We start from the raw sequence: 24,058 nt of genomic DNA, 5'->3' as shown, positions 1-24,058 counted from the left end.
TAAATGGGAGATGGGGGATAAATGGGAGATGGGGGATAAATGGGAGAAGGGGGATAAATGGGGGAAGGGGGATAAATGGGGGAAGGGGGATAAGTGGGGGAAGGGGGATAAGTGGGGGAAGAGGGAGAAATGGGAGAAAAGGGATAAACAGGAGAAGAGGGATAAACAGGAGAAGGGGGATAAATGGGAGAAAAGGGATAAATGGGAGAAGGGGGATAAACAGGGCTTTGGAAAAGCCTTCCAGGGGAAACAGGTGACAGCAACACAGCAAATGAAAACAGGCTCCCCAGCGCACGGCCCCAAGGCTGACAGAGCTCATGAAGCACCTGGAAAACGCTCTCAGGGACAGGGTGTGACTTTTGGGGATGGTCCTGTGCAGGATCAGGAGTTGGACTCGATGATCCTTGTGGGTCCCTTCCAACTCAGTGATGCTGTAACTGAGTCCTGCAGCACCTCCCCACTGGGATTCATCTCCTAAGTCTTTTCTTCTCCCCACTCCACTCACTTTTGTTCCTCCAGGCAAAGAAAGAGGTGAATTGAGAGAAAAACTGAACAATCACAGTGTCCTGCCCTCCCCATGGTAGGATAAGCTGCACCCCTCACCTCTGAGGGGTGATCCCTCCATCCTTGTCCACCCCACCCTCACTGGGCATGAGGGGCTCCCCTGAGCTCAGAGGTGGGTGAGAAACATTTTTGCACAGAAAAAAAAAGATATGTTTTCAATACTTATGTTTTTCTTTCTTCAGCCTTTAAATGTTATTTCTTTGTAAAAAAAAAACCAATAAAATTATTACTTTTATCTCAGGGAACAGGATATTTTTATCTCCAGGATGCGTCAGAACTTCCTGTTGGGTTTTTTTTTTCTCAGCAAACCACCTTTCCTTGAAAAATAAGGCCTCACTGCTGGAAAAAACAGGTTGATCTTCTCTCAAGGTGTTTTAAAATTTCACAAGGACGCTGCCACCACTGAAATCTTGTCAAATGGCAGCACAATTTGTTCAAAGGGAGGAATAATTTCCAGGAGGAGTTCCTCAAGAGCTGAACACCTCCCATTTTGATGAGTGTATTTGAGCCTGTATCTCCTGCCCCAAACCACAGAGTCAGTCCTGGCATCACTAAACCAGCTCCACAGTTCCCCCAAGCACCTGTAACAGGGAGGCTTCCCACGAGTCAGAGCTCTGGGAAGGCTTTTACTGTAAAGTCAGAGTGGAAACAGCCTTTTATCACATCCTGGTCAGGCTGTCAGCGTGTTTCTTACCAGCACTTCTTTGTTGTGTGCTGAAAATGCCTCTCTCTGTTTGCTCAGAGCAGCTCCAGCAGCTGCTTCCCAGCACTGCTCTGCTGTAGGTTGCTCACTCTACACAAAAAGATCACCTTTGACACACAGAGGCCTCATTTCTTCCCTGATCCACTGCCCTACCTGCCCGTCTGTGGCATCACATAAACTAATCATAGCTGGTAATAATTAACACCCGACCTCCACTGCTGTAGCAAACCCAGAGTCCTGATATTTTAGAGCTGTTCTTAACCCAAAGGTGGTGAATAATTTTTTTCTCCTTCCCCAGACTCAGACCAGTGCTTTAAATTCTATTTCCATCCAAACTCCCTGTTTCACTACTGAAGTATTCCCGTTCCTTATGCAAAAACCCGGATTTCACAAGGTCTTGGTAGTTCTTCTGGAGGCTCTCAAGTTGTTCCTAGAAAAGGCAACAGTTGTTGCACAAAAATCTTCCTCTCCTAAAAATATCCAAGGAGACTTGTGAGATCCTCTGCTCCAGTCACCAGCTGGGACTGCAGCATCTCAGAAACCTCCTGCAGCAAACTCTGCCCTGTGTGAAGCAAAGACCCACCACAGCACAACCTCCTGTCCCTGGATCCTTAAGGACAGGATGAGTTTGAGCTGGGGATCCACAGCATCCCTGCCCATGGTGGGAGGGCAGGAACTAAATGATCTTTAAGGTCCCTTCCAACCCAAACCATTCTGGCATGAGCATTTTTAGAGATTCTGGCTTATTAAGGTTTTTAACAGAGAGATGAATTAAGAATCAGTGGTTCAGACCATCCAGCATCCATTCTCAGATTAATTCTCAGTCAATTCCCAAGCAAAGGTCCAGGGTATAATTCCAGAGTCTCTCTTTAAGACAATGTCTCTCTTCTGAATTTGATTATTTTAGTGTGCTTGGTATAAACAGGCGAGGTACAAACAGTCAAAGATAATATTTTCTTTTGTTCTTTCCCTATTTCTTGGTCAGTTGCTGCTGCTTTTCCAGCATCTGCACCCGAGCCAAGGGCTTTCAGAGCCAGAGATACTGCTGGAAACTACACCCCTGGAATCCCTGAGGGACTCCCACATCCAGGAACATCCTTTGCTCCTCTCAGTTCAGAGAGGTGAGACCATCTCACAACTCTGCAGGTTCCAAGGTGTGTTCCCCCTGCATTTCCCACTGATCTCATCCAGAGGATCAGGGATTTCTCCATGCCAACAGGAAACCAAAGCTCTTCTCTTCACTGCTCTCCTGGATGCCCCTGGTTCCCTTCTTCACCTGGAGCTAAACTGGCTCAGGTACCTCTTTATTTCCACAGGTTTTTACACACTCAGGAATGAAACGAGGCAATAGGAGCCTGGAGTTGTGAAGGGCACCAGCTGCCCTCGCTGAGCAAACTGCAGAATATCATTCCAGGCAGCTTAATCCTCCCTGGCATCCCAGAACTGGCAGGAAACTCACAGGCACTGGCAGTGCCTTGGCTGAGGCTCCCTCGTGAGATGCTCCTGTAACAAAGTTCCTTTTCTGCAATTAAGGCCTTGATGTCTTCTTTATATTTCTGGGGCAGTTTGTCAATAAATTACTCTCATTAAGGAAATTGCGTTGGAAGCTTTAAGTCTCCAGCTTGGCAGTGAATCTCTCCTGTGACTTTACAGTAGTAGTACTTCTGGTTCTTTTCAGCTACAGTCATTTCCAGGCTGCTGCTACATATTCCTTTCATTCACAGTTGTGGATAAGAATAAAGATATTCTGTTCCCACGGAGGGCACAAACTCTCTCTTCTCTTATCTGTCTGTTTTGAAGATGGGAATGACAATATCTGGAGCCTGTCAGATATTTTTAGCCGGTCCCAATACAGCTCAGTTAATTGGAAGAGCTATTTTTCCTGGAATAGACATGTTCAAAATGTCCAATAATTGATGAAGGCCTCCTCCAAATCCTCAGATGGAAGTGGGAGAGGTTCATTTACCCTCCTGAGTTGTTCTTGGAAGTCTTTGCTTTCAGCCAGTGAGAACCAGTTTTCTGGGAACATACTGGTGACCAGAGAGCCTGGATGAGCAGGACACTGGGGAAGAGGAGGAGGAACAGGGCTATTTGGTCCTGGATTTGTCTGTGGTCAGGTCTGTAAGAGACCTGATGACTCCCTGCCCTGCACACACAGGGTCTGAAGGGACCCAAGTTCCCTCTTGCAGAAACAGTCAGTCCTACCCATGTCATTTCTCATAGATGTTTATCCCTAAAAAAGGCAGGCAAGAGAGCTCCCTGCTGCCTCTGGAAGCCAGAAGGAAAGGAAGAAAACTCAACCTGGAGAGGCAGAAAGGTTGATCTGTGCTCAGTCCAACTGCAGTGCATTTGGTCTCCCCAAAGCAAGTGTGTGTATTTTAGGGTGACCACGTCTGATCCAGATGCAGATCCAGATGCAGATCCTTCTCCAAGGTCCTTTGTCTGGAGTCAATAAGAAGAAGTCAAACACAGGTTGCTGGGGCCAGCAGTTGCTCCCATCCCTGCTCCAGGGATGCAGGATGCAGGAGGGGTGCTCAGCTCCCCTCAGCCCCTCTGCCTCGGCTGTCAAGGAGCTACTCATTCCATCCTTCCCATTTTGTGTCTTTTGCAGTGATCAAGTAGAAACTTTAAGGCTCAGTTCCCTTGGCCTAAACTCAGCTATTCCAGTGTCCTCACCAAATCCACATTTCCTCGTTGAGGGGGTGCTCAGTGAGGACTCTCAGGGCTGACAAGCCAGAATTGTGTCTAATCCCTCCTTCCCTGCTCCAGGGGCAGATGTGTGAGCAAAGCACGCTACAAATAAACCTGACTTATCCCCCTGTGCAGAAATGGCACTGGGCACCTGATTTCAGCACTCTGCCAAGCCCAGTGACTCCTCAGGGCTCCTCATCCACCCCCTGCCACCCACAGGTCCCACTGGCCGGGAGTGGGAACCTCATGAAACAAAACAAGCCTTTTCTCTGAGCAGCCTGCGAGCCTGTTAGAGCTCCTGTGTCAGAAATCCATACTTGATTATATCACAACAAGTGAAATTGAGAAAAATGACAGCCCTGTTCAGAGCTGCCATATTTGGTTATGTGTGACAAGAGGCACAGGCACTGTGGTGGTTGAGGTTGGTGGCGTGGGGAGGAGAAAGGGGCGAGAAATCAACTTGCCACTGGAGTTGCACGGGAATTAAAATAAAATGTCATCGCATTGGGAGGAGACCAGGGCGTGGAGACAACTCCTCAGCAAGGGAGAAACTCATTTGTGGTTATTTATTAGGCTACATCTGATCTGAGCCATGATTAACATACGTCAGCTGCAGTTTTTGACACTGCAGAGGTGGTTTTTGGGATGGGGAAGGGGGGGGGGATGGAAGCAGATGGGGCTGCTCTGCAAACCACATCCTTAAAGGAAAACCAGAGCAATTAACTGTCTTGTTAGACAAATATTTACCAGTTTGATGAGTTAATTGCCACACAGCTCTCAGACACTCTCCTCAAGCTGAGCAGGGAAGGGCTGGACAAAGAGGTGGAGAGGGAAGGGGGGGCTCTGAGCTTCCCTGATGGGGATCTCCCTGCTCCTGGCTGCCCCTGCCATCACTTGTGGCCTCAGTGCAGCAAAGTGGGGCTCCCTTTGGGGTGACCTGCCCTAGGAGATGTGTTTGCAAGCCTGCCCGGGTCACTGGGCAGTTCCCCTTCCCAAATCCTAATTGGGCCCTTTATCAGGCAGCTGAAGAGTCCTGACCAACAGCAGGGCATTATTTTCCAAACACTTCTGAGGTCTGTAATTATTAATCCTGCTTGGTTTGGTGAAGTCCTGCAGGCTGGAGCAGGGCTGTGCTGTGTTACTCTGGTACCAGCACGAGCAGCAGATGCTCCCTGCCCCGAGGAACCTCCCCCCTAAATAGATGTGTCAGACACGTTCCTGTGGAGCTCCCTGAGGCAGCAGCAAATGCCTCACACATACAGAGCAGAGCCTGTGCAAACCCTGCACCAACAGTCCTGTGCTTCCTCTGGAGGGGGGAATGCTGCTTAGGGAATGATGCTTTAACAGACTTGCTGAAGATTATGGTGTGAATCCAAGGCAGGACATGCACAGAATCACAGAATCCCACAATGGTTTGGGTTGGAGGGACCTTAAAGCTCATCCAGTTCCATGGGCAGGGACATCTTCCACTAGCCCAGGTTGCTCCAACCTGGCCTTGGACACTTCCAGGGATGGGGCAGCCACAGCTTCTCTGGGCAACCTGTGCCAGGGCCTCCCCACCCTCACAGGGAAGGATTTCCTTCCTAAAATAGCACAGAACTCAATCCCCAAACTCGACAACAATCCCAGTCAAGAGGCACTGGCAGAAACACCTCCCAGATCCACAGGGAAGCTGGTGGTGTGACCAACCAACTGCAGTGAGGAGGGGACAATGACATCTGATTTCCAGGAGCTTGAAGAGTCAGTCCCTTTTTTTATTTTTTTTTTTTTGATCAGTTAAGTCATCGATCCTAAATTCTGCACGTACCAGAGGAAACAGAATTTTAACTAGATTTTAATTACTTGTTTGCTCTTGGCAGGAGCCACTCAGCACAAGAGATAGATGCATGAATTTGCTTCTGTTCCTCCCCAACGCTGCATCCCAGGTGGAGAGGGGGCTGGGAGAGGCAGCTTGAGTGGTTTTATCCTTTTGGCTGCTATTGTTGAGCTGACAGAGACCAAGCCACTGTCATTTGCATCACACTCGACACTGTGCAAAGCACAAACATTTCCAAAATGCAGATTGGGGATAACAAGACATCCTGTTGCACAGGGTCTGGTTGCCAGAGCCTGTGACACTGGGGAAACTGGGGGCTCCCATATGGGAGTAGCAGGGGAAAATCTGTCCTCTCCTGAGCTTCAGGGAGAAGATAAAGCAGTGGAGGATGCAAATAAAAGGGAATCTATGGGAATTTAAGACAACAAGTGTTGTCTGAGCAAAGCCATGACACAACATGTTTGCACACATAAACCCCCTGGGCACATTCCCACCTGTTTTGCTCCAAACTTGCTAAATGTGATGCCTGACCTGCTTTTTGGGTGGTAGTGGAAAACCACACCACTGTTGCTGCTGTTGGAGCTGCTGAACATCATTGAATGCAGTGGAGAGGCAACCAGAGAGAGATGCTGAAAAAACTGCTTTTGTTCCAGAGAAAATGTTTGCCCCATCCCTGGAACTGTCCAAGGCCAGGTTGGACAGGGCTTGGAGCAACCTGGGCTAGTGGAAGGTGTCTCTGCCCATGGCAGGGCGTGGAACTGGGTGGTTTTTAAGGTCCTTCCAACCCAAACCAGTTTGCGATTCTATGATTTTAAAACTCCAGTGCAGCGCTAAGGGCACTCAGCACACCTCACCCAGCAGGCTCAAAGCCAAAATAAAGCCACCCTGTGACCCCAAAAAAAGCATCTTGTGCCCAGGGAGGATGGGGAAGAGGAGCCAAAGGGCAGGGGGTTTGAGCAGGAATCGAATCCACCAAGCTGACACACAGAGAAAAGAAGGAAATGAAGGTCGAGCCAATTTCCGTTTAAATATGAAAACCAAATATTTTTATGAGTCGTTCATTTTTCTTCTACAACCAGGCACGTTTGCATGCAAATAATGGAGGGACATAAATGGTTATAAAGTAAGTCTCTTACCATATGAACTCTGTAGAGAATGCTAATTCCCAGAGTCATGAAGGGCTTAGAGAAATCAATCACCTTCTCCCGCTCCGCCGTGATCGTCAGCCCCGCCACAGCCAAGTCAGCCTTCTGGAGAGAGAGGAGAGGAGAAGGTCAAGGCCCTGAGCCTGAGAAGGCAGCTGAGCCACACCTGGGGCCACACACAGGACATCTGCCCCTGGAGGGGGGATGTCCCACCTTTCTGGGCCATCCCAAAACGAGGATGTTTTGCTGGTGCTGGTTCAGGCTGGGCTCGCACACCCCTGTCCCTGGGTGGCTTTCACACAAGCCCTGCTCAGACACACTCCAGAGTTTCATGGATGCTACAAGACCATTCTCCCCCTTATTCCTTTCCTCACCTGGATGTTTTTCTCTCTGCACTCACGGGCTCCCCGTGGGGACCCCACTGTGCTGACAGCAAACACAACAGCAGCCCCTGCTCTCGGCCTCACTGCCATTTCTATTCATTTAATGCTGTAAAACCTGGCAAAACAGGGGCCATCAGAACAATAAATGTCATGTTTATCTGCAGAAGATACAATCTCCCCCTTCCCAAGCCCCTGCTGAGCACAGCTGGCCCTTCCTTGCCCCTTGCAAGAGGCACAGGTAAGAAAGAAAAGCAGAATTGTTACCTACATCCCCTGAGTCATGAAGTTCACAAACCTGCCAACCCCAGACTTCCCGAACTGCAGATCACCCTCCAAAAAAATTCAGAGGACTGGCATTAAAGTTTGCAGATTGACTTGCAAAGCAAATGAGATTAGGGGGAAGGAAAAAACATAAAAATAATTCCTTCTCGTGTTAATACCCCTGTAATATAGATAAGGGATTTGAATTTTAAATATTATTTTTATTGCTTTAGTTCTTTTAAGGTCTGTAATTGCTTTCTGTAAAAATGAAACCTCCTCCAGTTCCTTATCCATTTGCTTGACTGCTTTGCAGGAAGATGATTATGCACGTGGAAGAAGAGAAGGAGGGGGGAAAAGAAAAGCTGTTTGCACCTGTTGTCCCTAAATTTGACAAGGTCTCTGCAGAAGCCAAGGCACCATCAGGCCTGATGATGGTCCTGGGAAAGGCAAGAGTTGCAAGAGGGACGAGCAGCAGTGCTGGAGGCAGCAGGATGGAGGAGAGGGAAAAGGAAGTCAAGGTGATCCTCAATCCCAGTGAAGGGGGTCGTGGAGAAGGTGACAGTCCACGCAGGAGTGTTTTATTGGACATGCTCAGTGCCAGATTTTTGCACTTGTTTCCAAGCAGCTGTTACAGATTCCTAAGAGGTTCAGGCTGGGATGAATTATGAGCTAAGGAGAATTTCTGCCTAGCCAGACATTTACCCACAGGCTTTTTAAAAGACACCAATAATCACAACGTGGTGTGTGAGCGGTTGAGCCCTGTGTAAACACCAGCAGATTACTAAAATGGGATCAGTTCATCTGTGCAACGTGGCATGTGAAGAATTTTATCTACAAGGAAAGCCTAAAGCTTCCTAAACCTCTCTTGTCTCTACTTAAAACGGTTTGCAGGTACTATTGTCCTGGGGAGAGCTCTCCCAGCAAAGCCCCTGCTGAAGATCCAGCTTAGTCTGACAATGGATTTCTTCTGCCAGCTCTCCAAAGTAAACACAATTCTAGCAGCAAAGCCCCACACTAAAGGGATGGTAAATAAGCCACGTCAAAGGTATTTCATGCCAAAGCTCTGAGGACATTTCCACTCCCATTCAAGGGCCAACACAAAGGTGGTGATGAGAGGAGCAACACTGTCCCCAGATTTACCCAGCTCAGGATGCCATCAGTGAACTTGGTAATTACAAAAAAGTCTGATTATTCTCCCAGCTGTCATCCTTTGAGACCCTTCCAGAACATGCAGAATCACAGAATATCCTGAGTTTGAAGGGACCTTTGTCATTTCAGGACTGTTGCCACATCAGAGGTGCAGCACCTGCTCCAACCTGTGCCCAGCTCCATCTCCCTTCTCCCGTGCTGCACCTTCTGTGCATTAGAGACCCAGCTCCTCAAGGCTTTATCTGTCAGAGCCTCACTCTCTCTCTCTCTCTGCAGGCTCAGAGTCATGCAAGTTAGGAGCTGATTCCTGACATCGAGAAGCTTTGATCTGGGAATGGCATGCAAAGAATTCTCTGCCGAGTATCACCCATTTCATGCTTTCAACTTTGCTTCCCCGTGTTCACAAAACTTCTTGTGATTCACTGAGCTACAGAGGAGCTCTGCAAACCTCAGCACCCGCCAGCCTCCCCCCTCTGAGCACAGGCAGGAGCTGGAATTTTAAGGGCTAAGAAAAGAGATGGATTTTGCCTTGTGCTTCTTGCACTCTGTCCACATTCGGGCTCTGGGGAAAGGGGAGAACAGGAGGAAAAGGATGGGGGGAAGAAGGGGTTTTCGTCCTCCCAGCACAGTTGCAGCTATAAATGTCAGCATGAAATAGGCTTAGAAAAAGACCCAGAGCATTTTGGGAGCAGACACAGACACTTCTTTTTAACAAAGCACGGCTAAAACACGGCCAGACTCTCACCAGGCGAGAGGCAGCCCGGGTGGGACGGGCTGGTGTGTGAGATAAAAGCTGCCACACCAGCACCAAACCTGGCATTCCCGTGGGCTCTGCCTGCATCAGCACACAGGCTCTGGCTGCCAGCGGTTAAACACGGGGGCTGAGCCGGCTCCTGCGGAGGAACAACAATTAAGGAGCCTTAAGAAGCAAATTGCAGGGACTGCCAGTCCAGGGGCGGCACACGCCTCCTCGCCGCGGGCGCTGACAGGGCTCAGCCCGGCGCTAATGGTGATGAATGGGGCTTGACGTCAGCCCGGGAGGAGAGGATCCCTCCAGAGCCTCCCACGGCATGGGATAGCAGCCGGGAGAACAGCCCTGCTCCGGCCCCACAGCGCTTCACCACCCTCTGCCAGGCTGCGGAGACAAAACACGGCGAGAAAGTCTGAGTGGGGAGAGGCTTTAGGCTGTGCTTGTGTCAAACTCACGGAAAACAAGCCAGGAGGAGGACAGGGCTGGGATCCCTTCCAGGAGGAGGAGGAGTCCCTTGGAACAGCACCTTGGAAGCTCCATCCCCTGGGTGCTCGTGGCAGCATCGCTCTCACCAGCGCTGCCCCACAGGGCACTGACAGCGTGGCCAAGGGCAGGGAAAGCTCTCTGTGTGCCTGAAGAGCTTTCTAGAAAGGTGAAATAGCTGTTCAACCTTCTGACCCACCCGGCCACCAGGTATTACCCCCCTGCAGACCCAGTGCTGGTGCCTGTCCCGCTGGAAACCTGTTGGGATGCAGGGTGAGCACCTGGCTGGAGGCGACCCTGCTCCGTGCAGGGTGATCTCCAGAGGTTCCCTGCTATTCCATGCGACCCTGACAGCAGCAGCAGCCACTGCAGGGCAGTTTGGCTGCATCCTGCTCACCTGCATCTCTGCAGCACTGGCAGAGCAGCTCTGCATCTGCAGATCTGTCCCATGGCACGACAGGTACAGCTCTGCCAGGGGATCAGTGTGCTGGCTGCTCCTGCTCCAGCTGCCCTGACAGCAGCTATTTCAGGTTGAGCAGCACCCAGGTTGTCTGCTCAGATGCACATTCTTGCATTTAAAGGCAGGGCCTTTAAATGAGGGTCACCCCAAATCGGTGTTTGGGGTTTTTTTTTCAAGGACATGCAGGAATTCTGCCATGTGAAAAGTGACAGCCTGAGAACCCTGGAGGCTGCAGCCCTCCCTTTAAGCCACAGTCTGAATGGGATAACCAGCAACCAGAGCAGATGTCAGCCTCAGGTCTGCCCTCACCCATCCTCCTTCACCTGGACTATCCATGGATGGCAGGACAAAGTGTGTGCCAGGAGTTCTCTGTGCCCATGGCAAAGGCCAGTCAAAGTAAAGCCCCAGGAATGGGGAACCCAAAGAATGCAGTGAGCCCAGCGCAGCCCAGCTCACGTTCCCTGTGTTGGGGGTGATTTTGGCAGCACCAGCAGCATGATGCAAACCCCTCTGCCCGTCCCTGGCTGTGTTTGCACAACAACCCCCACACCCCTCCTCGCTCCCACACCCCCCTGAGCCCCCCCATGGCACAGTTGCCAGCACAGACAGCATGCAAACAGACTCCCCCTCCCTCCCTCCACCCACACACAGCTTTTCTCACCGAGCACCAACACCCACTGCGAGAGGAGAGCAGGACTCTGCCAGTTTTCAAGCATCTTCTCCCTCCTTTCCCCTTCCTGCCATCTCCTTGGAGCAGTTGAAGGGAAAGCACCACCTGGCCACCAGCAAGGAAGGTGGAAAGCCACCACCCCAAAGCTTTAAGGTCCTTTCAGTTCTAGGTGTTGCTGGTCCCGAGGCCAGACCCTTCCAGGAGATGGACAACTTCATCTCCCCTCACTTGGAAAAGAGCTCTGATCATCACTGAGCCAGGACAGACTCAAACCACTGACACACATCAAAGGTCCAGCATCATTCCACATCATCTCACTCCCCAAATGATCCTGCACAGTCACCCACTCATCATTACAAGCACCTTTAGATGCCTCCTACACCAGCACCAGCCTCACCCAAATACACCTGCCCTGGAAACACTCCTGGATCTGCTGTGTTGGCATCACCAAAGGTGATTTGTTACTGAACAGTGCTGAAGGAAGCCTGGGCAGCTGATAACAGGCTGCACAAAGCACACACCAGTCCTTTCCACCCCAGTTATCCTGCCACAGGTGAGCAGGACAGGGGACTGTCACCTCCTGGAAAAAAACCCAGCCAGCCAGAGGTACTCAGGCTGCATCAGAGGGAGGTTTTTGGGGAGGTCTTTTATCAAAACTGCAGCATCAAATCCTGCCAGCAAATCAAACCCAAAACACAGCATCTCCCATTAGCTCCCCTCTACGCCCCAGGGCATTCCTGCAGTGGGTAAATTCAGGAAGTGCTGCTGAGGGATCCCCCAGACAGACACAATTCCATGTGGAGGAGGAAGGGAGCTGAGCACCAAGGCACTGTGAGGCACTGAGCTGCCAGGACAGCAACTGCAGGCTGTGTGGAACAAGGAGAAGGCTGTCACACTGCTGTGAAAATACATTCCTTGGTCTGTATCATGCCAGGGAATTCATTTCAGCTCGAGGATGTGCTGGGGAGAGAGGGAGAGAAAGGCAAGAGCAGACAACCAGCAGGGACTGTGAGCCAGAGCCTGCACTGCAGCGGGAAGGAGCCAGACATAATTCTTCCAGCCCAACTGTCCCCCAGGGCTCTGATGCCAAAAAATAGGAGATGGGAAGATTTGCTGCTGCCCCTTGCTTGTTTGCTGTGGGCAGCACACGTGTGCAGTGTCAGCTGAACTGCTGGAGACCACAGGCTGTGCCAGAGACAGGAATGCTGACGGGGGAGAGCAGCTTTACTGCCCTGCTCCTCCAGGGAGGAGCTGGGTGCTCAATCTGCCTGCCCTGCATGCTCAGAGGGCCAAATTAGCCCGGTGTCTTCTGAGTTTGGGACATCTTTCAGAAAAGAATGAGCTCAAGGGACTCTTCATTAGGAATTGTAGTGAGAGGACGAGGGGGAACGGCTTCAAAGTGACAGAGAGCAGGTTTAGGTTGGATATTGGGATGAAACTCTTCCCCAGGAGGGTGGGGAGGCCCTGGCACAGGTTGCCCAGAGAAGCTGGGGCTGCCCCATCCCTGGAAGTGTCCAAGGCCAGGTTGGAGGGGGCTTGGAGCAACCTGGGATAGGGGAAGGTGTCCCTGCCCATGGTAGGGGGTGGAATGAGATGATCTTTGAGGTTCCTTCTAACCCAAACCACTCTGTGATTCTATGATTCTATGAGTCCTTCCAAGTGATTTCTCCCAAGCCAAACCTCCAGCAGCTGATCCCAAAGAGTACAGGATTCCTGCTCTGATGACAAGGCAGGCTGCTGACACAGACAGAGGTGTCCCCACAGCTCTTCCCAAGCCACCCCAATCCCCCTCTTCCTTCCCTCTCCATTTGTTTTGCGAGCAGGTCGATAAGATATGTACTGGAAAATTTGGGTCAAGCACAAATTTATGTTTATGTAGCATCCTGCTCAATCATATCATGGTGCACAATTAGCTGTAATGGAATTTTCAGCTCTTAAGAATAAATCAATAGCTGGTTAATTTAGAAGCAATAAAATGAAACACTTTTCCCATATAGCCCAGAGTTGCTCTGAGGAGATTCAGTGCCACAGGGGGATTACAGGAAAGGCACTGCATGGAGCTGGATAATTCTCTGACCTTTTGGTCCTGCACATTAAGTGTGCATGAGTCAAACCTTATTTTCTGATGGCTGATCAGGGCAAAGGAGGAAACACTTTCCTACAATAATATTGTGCTGCACAGAGGCAGGTGCAGAGCTTTCATTTTGGGTAAGATTTGGGATCCCTGTGATAGGTTTGTGTTGCAGCTGATGCCTTCTCTGTGCTAAAGGTTGGATGGAGAAGAGTGTCCAGGGGTTAGACCCACCAAAAGAGGAGTCTGTGCCCCTAACACAGGATATGCTGGATCCCATGGGATAGGGGATGAACAAGGGGCTGGAAGCAAGGGAAAACTCTCCCAGGGGATGTCAAGGACAGTGCAATGCCCTCAGAAAACCACGTCCCAAGCAGCCCTGAGCAAACACAACACCAAGCACACAACCAGCTCTGCCCTGGCTGACCTGATCCAAAGTGCCAGTCCCTGGGACTGATCAAAAACTTGCTGAAACCACCATAAAGACTCTCGGGGACATAGCAAGAACAAAGCAGAGAAAGCTGCTTCTCCAATTTGTGATTCAGCCTCACAGGCTTCGCCAGCTCTGCCTTGCTGAAGCAGAAGTAAAAATCCTCCTAAATAAGGCTCGAGTTGCAGAAGAAACAAATGGTTTCCGTGAGGAGATGAAGTTAAAACACCTACCACCAAAGAAAAACAAGCCACCAGAAGCTCCCATTTAATGGAGAGGCACTGCCAGGGTTAGCAGGCCAAAAGTTTGGTGGCTGTTCCCTTCCTTTGTCTGCACAGATCACTCGCTGCTCTGGGCGCCTTCCCTCCTGCCTCCCGACAGGAATGCTGCCCAAGGGTAATTGTGTGTGCATGTACATACACAGGCAGGGAAAGATGGGTAAAAGCTATGCCAATAGCCTGGAGCATTTGCAAACAGCCGTGCAGAAGGCTCTGCTGAAAGAGCAGATGGAGGTGGGATCTCAGCTGGCGTCGGGAATCATCGCTCCGCTGGGAAAGGGCGACCCAGGAGACAGGAGCCGGCTCAGGAGAATCTGCAGTCTGTTCCATGACCTGTCTCTGACCCTCAGCAAATCCCAAAATCCCTCTTTCAGACTTAGAGTTGTCCCACCTGACCTGAAGCACTCGGCTCAAACTCCTCAGGTAGGACGAGCATCAGGCGGGTCCCCTTCGCCACGTGGGGAAGAAGCAGAGAGAGGCCACTGGGCATCTTCTAGATGATGATTCCATAATCATTAAGGGTTGGAAAAGACCTCCAAGATCCTCAATTCCAACCTTCAACCAAATACCACCCAATAAATCGATAAATTGATGTTCACTCATCTCCCACAGGTAGGAGGAAAGCTGTGGCAGGAGCCCCAGACCCCTGCCTGGAGCCACAGGGGATGGATTTGGGCCCTTGTTCCTCTGCTCTGCAGGAGGTAAATGATGGAGTGACTCAGGATCTCCTCTCCCACAGTGGTGGGATTACCACAAACACACTGAGGATTTGCCACCAGCTGAGAAAGTGTTGCTGGGTTCTCACAGCTTTGGTAATGATGAGATAGGGTAGAAATAAGTGAGTAAGGAAAAGTTGGCTTAAATAGCATCAATCTTCCTGTTAGCTTTGGCTGAGCCTATTTTACTAAGGATCTCAGAGCATTTTGTGAGCTGTATTTAAGCTCCAGGAACCCTGGGGCAGGGCTGCCTTGAGCTGCTGAGGAAAACAAAGAGCAGGGAGGGGGGTAGAGGCTGAATGGGCACAAGTGTACACAGAATTATGGTCAAACCCAGGAAAAAGCACCCAGCTTTATTGCTGGGCAGCAGCACCCCAGAGCACAGCAGTGAAAAGACCTCAATCCACGTGCTTCAAGCAAACAGAAAGTGTTCTTCTCAAAAAAAAAAAAAAAAACAACAAAAAAAACCCCAAAAACAAAAACAAACAAACAAACAAAACCAAAACAAAAAACCAAACAAACAAAAAACCACAAAAACAAACAAACAAACAAATAAACTCAGAGTTAAGCTGAATTGAATCTCCCCAAACTTTTCTGGGTAGAAATGTAATTCTTACTTGCTTCTGTCCCAAACAGTGTGTTTTTGTGAGGTTTTTTTCCAGTTTACACCAAGCCTTGTGTGTTTTTCTGTTGCAAGCTTTCATTCATCTTTCCACCAAGAAAAAAATAATCCACTCTGTAATGAGCTCTTATGCAGGATCCCAGAGTTCAGGTGTCTTTTCCAGCAGAGTGAGCACCCACTGAGAGCACCCACTTGGGGCCCTGCTCCTGCTCTTGCTGTCACGCCACCACAACAAACCCATCTGCCACTGGGAGAACACACCCTCAAAGCCTCACAAATGGACTAAAACATCCACCCCTCAGTCCTTCTCGTCCTGGAGCACTTAAAAAAAAAAACAACATCAGGGCTCTGCGTTCGCCAGGTCCCGGCAGGGCAGAGTTAAAAAGAGCAGAGTTAAAAAGAGCAGAGTTAAAAAGAGTAGAGTTAATTCACTTACCCGGGCAATGAGCTCGCCCACCATCCCTGTCCACGTGCCATTGGCCTCGGGGACACCATAAACCCCGTCCCCAACGAGGTGGATCTTGTAGTTGAAGCGCAGGATCTCTGCCAGCTCCTTCAGCATGTCCACGCAGAAGCCCTCGTAGCGGTCGTTGCCTTCCAGCTCCTGGTGGTTCCACTTCAGCATTAAGTAAGGGTTTTCCTGCAGTGAAACTGGGCAGCTGTCATTCCCATCTTAGCCAGCACGGAGCGGGGAGGGCAGTGCCAGGGTGGCAGGAACTCGTGGAGCCGTGGGATGGTCTGGGTTGGAAGGGGCCGTAAAGATCCTACCCCAGTATAAGGGGCACACCATCCCAGTATGGATATAATTGATATGGAAAGCCTGGTGCAGGGGGTGTAAAGCCATCAGGGCTGTTTCCACACTGGGATTCACTGGGCTCTGCTGTGTGGATTTATCCCAGTTTAGGATAAGGGATCACGCTCTGGGGGCTGCTTCCAACTGGGACATGCCCAGAGCAGCCCAGTGACTGCTCTGAGTCACAGCAGGACACACAGACTCAGCTTCTCTTGGTAAAGAGCCACTTTTCCAGTCTGCCCCCCCTTTCAAACTTTGTGGGACATGAGGAAATAGGATTTTGGGTCTCTTTAAGGAAGGAGCAGAGGCATTGAAAAAAAAAATATCACTGGACAGGCAGCACCCAGAAGGGGAAACCTGTTGAATAAGGTGCTGCCTGTAAATGTGAAGTCTTTATCAAAATTGTGCCCATCTTGGCCAATTTTTGTAATTTTATGGGTTGAAGGGACAATTGTTCCTTCCAGCTTACCAGCTGTACGCAAAACAAGACCATCATTCAGAGATGAATGTAAAATGGCAACGTCTCCCCATCCCAGCCCTCTCCCCAGCTGCTTCTGAACTCATCAAATATCATTTCCATATGAAACATCGACTTGAGTTTAATTACACTGCCATGAATTGTCCTCAGTGCCGTAATTAGAGATTTGATGGCCTGCTCTGGATGAAATCAGTGTGCAGTGCCTCATGCTGGGGGTCCAGGGGGGCAGGGAGAGGGAGGGACATTCCAGCTGCTCGACACCCCTGTGAGTTGGGAGCCAGTGGGAACTGCAGGTGACCCCCTCACTTACCAGGATGGTGGTGACAATGAGCGTGGTGTTGAACAGACTGTCTGATATGTTGGAGGAGAAGATCCTGTTGTCCATGCTGAGTCCTTCAGACACGTGCCAGTGGCCAATCTGGAGGGACAAACAGCACAATAAGGGAATTTATAGGGCGAGTTACTGCACAGAACCCACCATATGGCTCTGGTGAGTGACAGCCATCGGGCTGGCCTGCCTGTGAACGCTCCATTACCTTTACAAGGCACCCCCACAACAGGTCAGCAGAGACATTAACCCTCTGGTGCACCCCCCACCTGCTCTGCAGTGCCAAAAACCTGTCCCTGCTCACGGCAGGAGCTGCCTTCCCACATGTCCTCCCTGCAGCAGCTCCCTGGGGCTCGTGGTGGTCAAACAGCCCGGTGTGCTGTCCCCAAAACACCACCAAGGTGGCTGAGTCTTACCCAGCAGTGCCCACACAGCCAAAGCTCCAAGCTCATCCCTGCCAGCGTGGTTTTGGAGGCTCTGCCCTCCACCTTGGGGGCAGATGGTGGAAGGAAGGCACGTCCTCAGTGGTGCTGCTCCATGACTCATCTCCTCTTGCTGCTGCAATGGATGCCAGCTACTCCAATTAAGTACCTCCAAGCTTTGATCCGGGCTCATCACACCTAACAGCTCTAATTTACCCATCCAAGCATCAGTGTCACTGCAGCAAAGCCCAATTCCCACCATGGATGGCAGGGACCAGTCCCCCAGTGCTTGGGAGGACGCTGTGATTCAGCTGTGACGCAACAGAACCATCCTGCTGCCTTCAGCCAGGGGGGAGGAATATTCAACAAAACCTAATTTTAACTTCAAGAGCCTAATCTCCCTCCCTCAGAGCTCTGGGCAGGGAGATCAGCACCTCCAGCATGCAAATCACACTCTGGCTAAAAGAGCCTCTGCTTTTCCTCATGGATAGAGGGGTGACTGAGGGAGGCCAGCTCCCTCTGAGAACACTTCTCCCTCCTGTTTCTCCTCTCTATCCCCATCAGTCCAAGCCCTCTGCACGACTGTTGTCCTCAGACACCCCTGAAGTGAGGTGCTGTGCCCCTGAGAGGCAGAGGGTGACCCCAATGCACAGGGGAGCCTTCACGGCTCTTCCACAGCCAGAACAAATCCACTCCCAGCTCCCTCGTGCTGCCACGAGGCAGGTTATCCTCTGGCTGTGCCACGGCTGTCAGGGTGGCAGGAACAAATGGATTTCTGTTCCGTCACAGACTAATCTTGTCGTGTCCAAGGAGGAGGGTGGGAGGTGACGCGGAGCCACGGCCCGGGCGGGAGCACAGGATACACATGGATTTACTCTGCCCTGGGATTGACTCTGTGCACCCAGCCCCTGTTCCTGGCAGGGCTCTACCTCTGCTGTGACTGACAGCTCCAGGGCTTTGGAGTCACTTCCCAGTTCGTGGATCTCAGCCCAACACAACCTGACACCACAGCTCCACTGTGCACACACCGAATCCTCCAGATGGTCAGGGAGTGGCCAAGTCCTTTCCTCTCCCAGCTGTTGGTGCAAATCCAGCCCAACTGACCAACAAGCCATTATTACAACGTGTGGGATGTCCCTAATTCAGCTTCCTCACCTCGAGGCACAAGGAGCAGTGGGAAGTGCAAGCAGGACAGCTTACACTCAGTCACAAAATCACACAGAATACTCTGAGTATGAAGGGACAAGATCATCAAATCCATCTCCTGACCCTGCACAGAACACCCTCAAGAATCCCCTCATGTGCCTGAGAGGACTGTCCAAACGCTCCTTGAGCTCTGTCAGGCTGTGACCACTGCCCTGGGGGAGATGGAGCAGGCAGGGAAGGCAAATGTCTGGGAAGCACTTCCTCTTGGAGGCTCCCCACTAACAGGAGAGGCACTGGGGAGGTCACCAGTGTCATCTGGCAAACAAGGGGATGGAGGCACAGGGATGGTGTGTTGGAGCAGGCTGGGTGCAAGTTTTGGGCACCCTGTTGCCTTGACAGCTTGTTGTGACTTAACTACCACCACACTCACAGCCCCACAGTGACGCTGCCGTGCAGGACTCACCTCTGCTGGGGAACAACAGCCTCAAACTGGGAGATTTACCCAGTATTTCACAGGAAGGGGTCCTTAAAGCACAGCCTTAACTGGCCTGCACAGGGTGTGCATGGATGGGCTGGGATGGATCCACCCCAACCCTGCACAGAGGTCTCTCCTCTCGCTGTGACTACTGAGGAGCAGCCCCTCCACAGCCATTTCCTCCCAGGGAGAGTCATCACTCATAAACACTGCCTCATTTTTTTTCCCCCTCCTGGATCTCACAACCAGAGATTAGTGACAGATTAACTTTAATTTTAACAGCCCTCGCTGTTCTCCAATTTGTCCCTCCCCTGCTGGCACACACTGAGACTAATTGCCTGCCTCCTCCTCTGACAGTGCCAGGGGTTTGACCTTGTTTTTCACACAGCACCAAAGCCACACTCTCCCACATGCCAGGGTACTTCCCCCCAAATCCTGGGGGGGCTCAGCTCACCACTGTCCCCCTCACAGGCTGACAGAGCCACTAATTGACTCCCCACACCACTCGTTGTTTCCAAAGTGCAACGTGTCAGAGGGTGCCTGGGATCCTCACATCCCTCCCTTTCCTGCAAGATGGATGTCAAGGTGATTTTAATCACCTCCATCTACATATAAAGAGCCTCTGAAAAACAGAAAACATATCCATCTGCAAAATGGGCTGGAAAACAATCAAATCCTCCACGTGGACGTGGATAAGACCATCCTGTTGTTAAGGCTCTGGACAAGGACTTCCGAGTTTTTAGGACTCAGGGTTTTTTAGTGGTGGATATGATTGGTCTGTATAAATACAGCAGGTGGAGGAGGCCCGTAGCAAAGAGGTAGAACAGCTTTTGAAGCTGAAATGATGGCATTGGCACAAAAATAAACAGACATAAACCAGCCAGAAATAAACAGCCTGAAAACTGGAGGAGTGTTCCTAATGATCAGAGGAGCTGAAATGGTGTCATACCTGTCCTAGGAGGGCAGCAAGAGCAACACATCACCTGGGTGCAAGTTGGAGCTTGACACCTTTGTGAGAGGGATTCTACCACCTGTGACAGGTCTGGATGGAGAAGGTCCCCTCCGTGCCCTCAGGGCTGTGTGGTCCCATTGCATCATCTCTGCACATCCCAGTGCCTCCCTCTTGACCAAAGAAGATCAAGTCCTGCCTGCAGCACCTGCAGGCACCTCGAGGCAGGTCTGCCTTGCTGTCTGTCCTTGTTAAGGTGGGAAGCAAACACACAGTTTCAGTGGGAGCCAGCCCAGAAAGCCTCAAGCCTGGGGTAAGCAAGGAAGTGCCATTTCTCGTGCCACTGCTCCATCCCCACAGGCAGGCAAGGCCCCTCAGTTCAGCTGTTCTGCAAAGGGTGTTATTAGGATCAGGGACACCCAAAGATTTCTCATGTCCCCAGAAAATCCCCAGCAGCTGACACCATGCACGGGGGTCACTCCTGGCTGCTCCTTCCACCCTGCAGCCCCTCCATGCAGAGGCTTTGAGGCTCCTCATGGTGTGAGATGATGGAATACCACTCCAACTCATGATTTTAATTAAGTCTTCTGCTCAGTGTTATCTAGGCAGCTGGTGGCAGGAAGAGATAACATAGCAAGACTTCTCCATAAGCCTCAGAGGCACCACAGGTACTTCCCAACCCCATTCCCAGCTTAAAATTAAGGTAAAGCCAGGCCTGAATACAGGTCTTGGAACAGGCAGGGGAGTGCAATAAACCCAGACACCATCTGGGCTCTGATTAGCAAGTGCTGTCCTACAGCTTGCATCCTTTACAGTGTCCCCAGGAAAAGGGAGGAGTGCAGAGTGCAATCATCCCTCATCAAGGTGCCCCAAGGAGAGGGAATTTAGGAGTGCCTGGGGGGAAAAAAGGGAATAAAATAAACAAATGAGGGAAAGCCCTCAGAGGACAGGTCTGCCATGGGGTTGGCACTCCTGAAGGACAACACTGCCAGGCTGATGCCAGCACAGCAGGCAGGCAAAAGCTTCCTCCACTGAATTTAGGAAAGGGCACTGAATCAGCAGCTGTTAAAACCTGAACAACCACGAGACACTCACACAACCCTCCCTGAGGTCATGCAGCAACCCCCACAACCCCCTTCCTCCCCAGATGTCCCCTCTGGACATGATGGACACTTGCCATAGCCCAGACAGGGCCTGACAGTGGCATGTCCGAGTTTGTCAGGTCCTGGGGGGCAAAAGCCATTCAACTCTTGGCAGGATCTGTCCCTGGGCCCTTGCTGGGGGTAACAGCTAAGGAGGAACAAGTCCCATCGAGGCTGATTAGCCTCTTCCAAGTTAAAGACGTTTGATGCAGCAGGGATTGCTGAGGGTCTCAGAGCTATCACTGGGAACTCATCTGTATCTCATCAACATACCAATTAAACAGCCCCATCTCTCCACTGCTCTGTCTCAGGACACCAGCAGAGCCTTTAGTTAAATAGAGACTAATCTGCCTCACTTAGGGCCAGGCAGAGCTGGGGTCAGTGTGCCCACGGCTCCAGCCCCAGCACAGCTCCCTCTGCCCCTTCCCTTCCTAAATCACAGCCCTCCTTCAGCCCCTTCTCCTGCTGAGCTGCCAAACCTCAGCTCGTGGTTTACTGCCAAGCACTCCTCTGAACCCACAGGGGTGTGCTGTAGTGGTTTTCAAAAGGGGCAAAGAGAGGCAAAAAAAAATAAAAAAAGCTGACATTTACAAACTCAGCCCTTGTCAGATCCATAGATCACCAGCACATTAATGAGCCTGTGCTTTATCGAGCATCCTGTGAACGGGGAGCAGCTCTCATATGGCTGTGGGAAATAAAAAAAAAAATCCCTCTAGTTAAGCTAAATCAGGAAAAAGACACGTTTGGTGCGTTACATAAACGTATTAAAAATTGGATGTCAAAAAGCCCTGCCTCTCCTCGCCCAAAAGCAACAGAAAGTTAGAAAGTCTGAAGTGTCTCTAATTTGTTCGCTGGCTGGATCAGCTTCAAAATTTGGTGAACTCTCTGTCAAAGCTGATGAGCTGGAAGTCCCTGTGGCTTCAATAGATGGAAGGAGAGAGAGGAGAAAAGAGAAAGAGGGAAGGAGAGGAAGAGAGGAATGGGCAGAGAGCGTGAGGTTGATTAAAACTAAGGAGGGAATAGAAATGTTTCAAACAAGAGCATGAGCAAATCAGTTAATGCAACCCTTGGGAACAACATTGTCTCCAGGATGTGAACGCCTGTTCTTTAGCCTGTTCCTTTAATTAAATTATTTCTAATGATTTATTTAGTCCTTTTTATTACAGGAAGCCAGGCTGGCAATGAGAAAATAACCACCTGTGGCCCAGCAGAGTGGCCTCTGCCTTCCCTTTGCAGGGACCTGGAGGGGTGGGAGGTCAGGCAGGAGCCTGCCAGGTTCCACAGCTCCCTGGGGATGCCCTTCCCAATTAAACACAGCCCTGTTTCAGGCTGTGAGGGAGCCTGACACCCCTCCAGGCACTGCTGTTGGTCAGGTAAGAGCCCTGAGAAGGAGAGAAGAGAAGGAGGAAAGGCTGCCACAGGCATTCCGAGCAGGTTTACAAAAAAACAGCTCTTTGTTGGTGGGTTTGTGACAGGAGAGGGTTCACAGCCACCACCAAGGGACTGCCCTGTCCTTCCAGCACCTTTTTACTGTGACTGGCAGTGATACATCACCACTGCACCCTGATGGGAAATTTGGGAAGGTTAATCCCAGCACAGCTTTCCTGGGCACCCTGGAAACACAAAGCTCCCTGTTTACAGAGGTCAGGAAAGGTTTTCTCCTGTCAGACCAGGTTTGTGGGGAAGAGCTGAGCCTTTAGTCTCAGGGCAGATTAGGCTGCAGTCAGAGCTCTCCGTGGAGCTCTGGGAGAGGCTCTGCTCCAAGAGGACCTGTGCCTTTCCTGTGAAGTCCCTGCCACATTTGAACACATCAAAAACAAAGCTGTCACAGGGAGGTCTGCAGCGTTTTCTTCCCCAATCCAGCTGAATGCACGTCCTTATTAACACAGATGGGCTTGGATCTGTCACTTTTGTTCAGAGGATGATGGGCTTGGGACAGGATTAAAAGGGCATTGATGCCATGAGAGATCTCACTGTGGGGAAAATGCCATCCTGATCCCCCTCTCACGCAGCAAAAGGCAGCATCAAAGCCAAGCTGTCACTTGACAGGTAAGAACTGGCAGGTAACATCCTTGCCAAGGCTGAAATTCAGTGCTGCAAGACCAGGGGAGACTTCCCAATGCCAAAAAGCTCTGTTGGTGAGGGTAAGATACAATAGCTTTTATTCTCTGCCAAAGTCTAAGAGAAGTGGCAATCTCCGAGAAAAGGGAAGCAGTGGAGTTGTCAGCAGGGAAATGAGATAAAACCTCTTTTTCTGGGACTTCTATTTTTTTTTCCTGAATGAAGTGTGGATTTACCAGTAAACCCCTAATTCCTTGGGTTTGTGTCATGTAACCTCAGCAGTCTGACACCCGTGACCCCACCATAACCTTGGCTCAAGGAAATATCCCTTGGACAGAAAGAGGGAGACGAGGAGAGAAAGGAGCCAACACTGGGAGGAAGCCAGAAGCACTGAGACAGAAAGTAAATGAGAGTCTGAGCTAAGCAAACCTGTCACAGGGGAACCACAAACCGAGGGGTGAAGGATCTTGAACTTCCCCCCAAATGCCAAGTAGGGGAGAGATGGTGGGGAGCTCCTGATAGGGGGTTGCCCCCTTTGCTTTCCCCCACAGAAGTTGTTTGGAAAGGTTCAGAGTACCCCCTTTTTTCCCCCCCCCATTTCATGGGAAATTCTCCTGTTTTTCCAAACAATTTTGAGCAAACGTATCCACGAGCTTAAGGGCAAAAGGGCCACAAGTGTGAGCTCGTACCTGAATTACCTCCTGTGACAGGACAGAGATTGGCTCTGACATTGCCACCTAAGGGGCCTGATGCATGAAGACACATCTAAATTATCCCAGACGTGCTCCTGACAAAGTGGAACCTGCTGGGTTTGGCAGCCTGGGCTCAGACAGAGTTGCCATGACCCACACCCTGATCCATGCCCTGATCCATACCCTGATCCACACCATGATCCACACCCTGATCCACACCCTGACCCATGCCCTGATCCACACCTGGATCCACACCATGATCCATGCCCTGATCCATACCCTGATCCACACTGTGATCCATGCCCTGATCCACGCCCTGATCCACACTGTGATCCATGCCCTGATCCACGCCCTGATCCACACCCTGATCCATGCCCTG

General features: G+C 50.8%; 1 protein-coding gene across 1 annotated transcript in view; it reads right to left on the bottom strand.

The window, feature by feature from the left end:
• Positions 1–24,058, bottom strand: part of GRIK4 (glutamate ionotropic receptor kainate type subunit 4) — a 182,094-nt gene that overhangs the window by 12,358 nt on the left and 145,678 nt on the right. Inside the window, 3 exon segments of the mRNA XM_027655665.1 lie at positions 6,911–7,024; positions 15,630–15,833; positions 16,775–16,882. Coding sequence (XP_027511466.1) covers positions 6,911–7,024; positions 15,630–15,833; positions 16,775–16,882 — 426 coding nt within the window.

This window comes from Corapipo altera, unplaced genomic scaffold (assembly GCF_003945725.1).
Source record: "Corapipo altera isolate COAL_440 unplaced genomic scaffold, ASM394572v1 71, whole genome shotgun sequence".
NCBI classification, from domain to species: domain Eukaryota; kingdom Metazoa; phylum Chordata; class Aves; order Passeriformes; family Pipridae; genus Corapipo; species Corapipo altera.
This window is presented reverse-complemented; position numbering and strand designations above follow the sequence as displayed.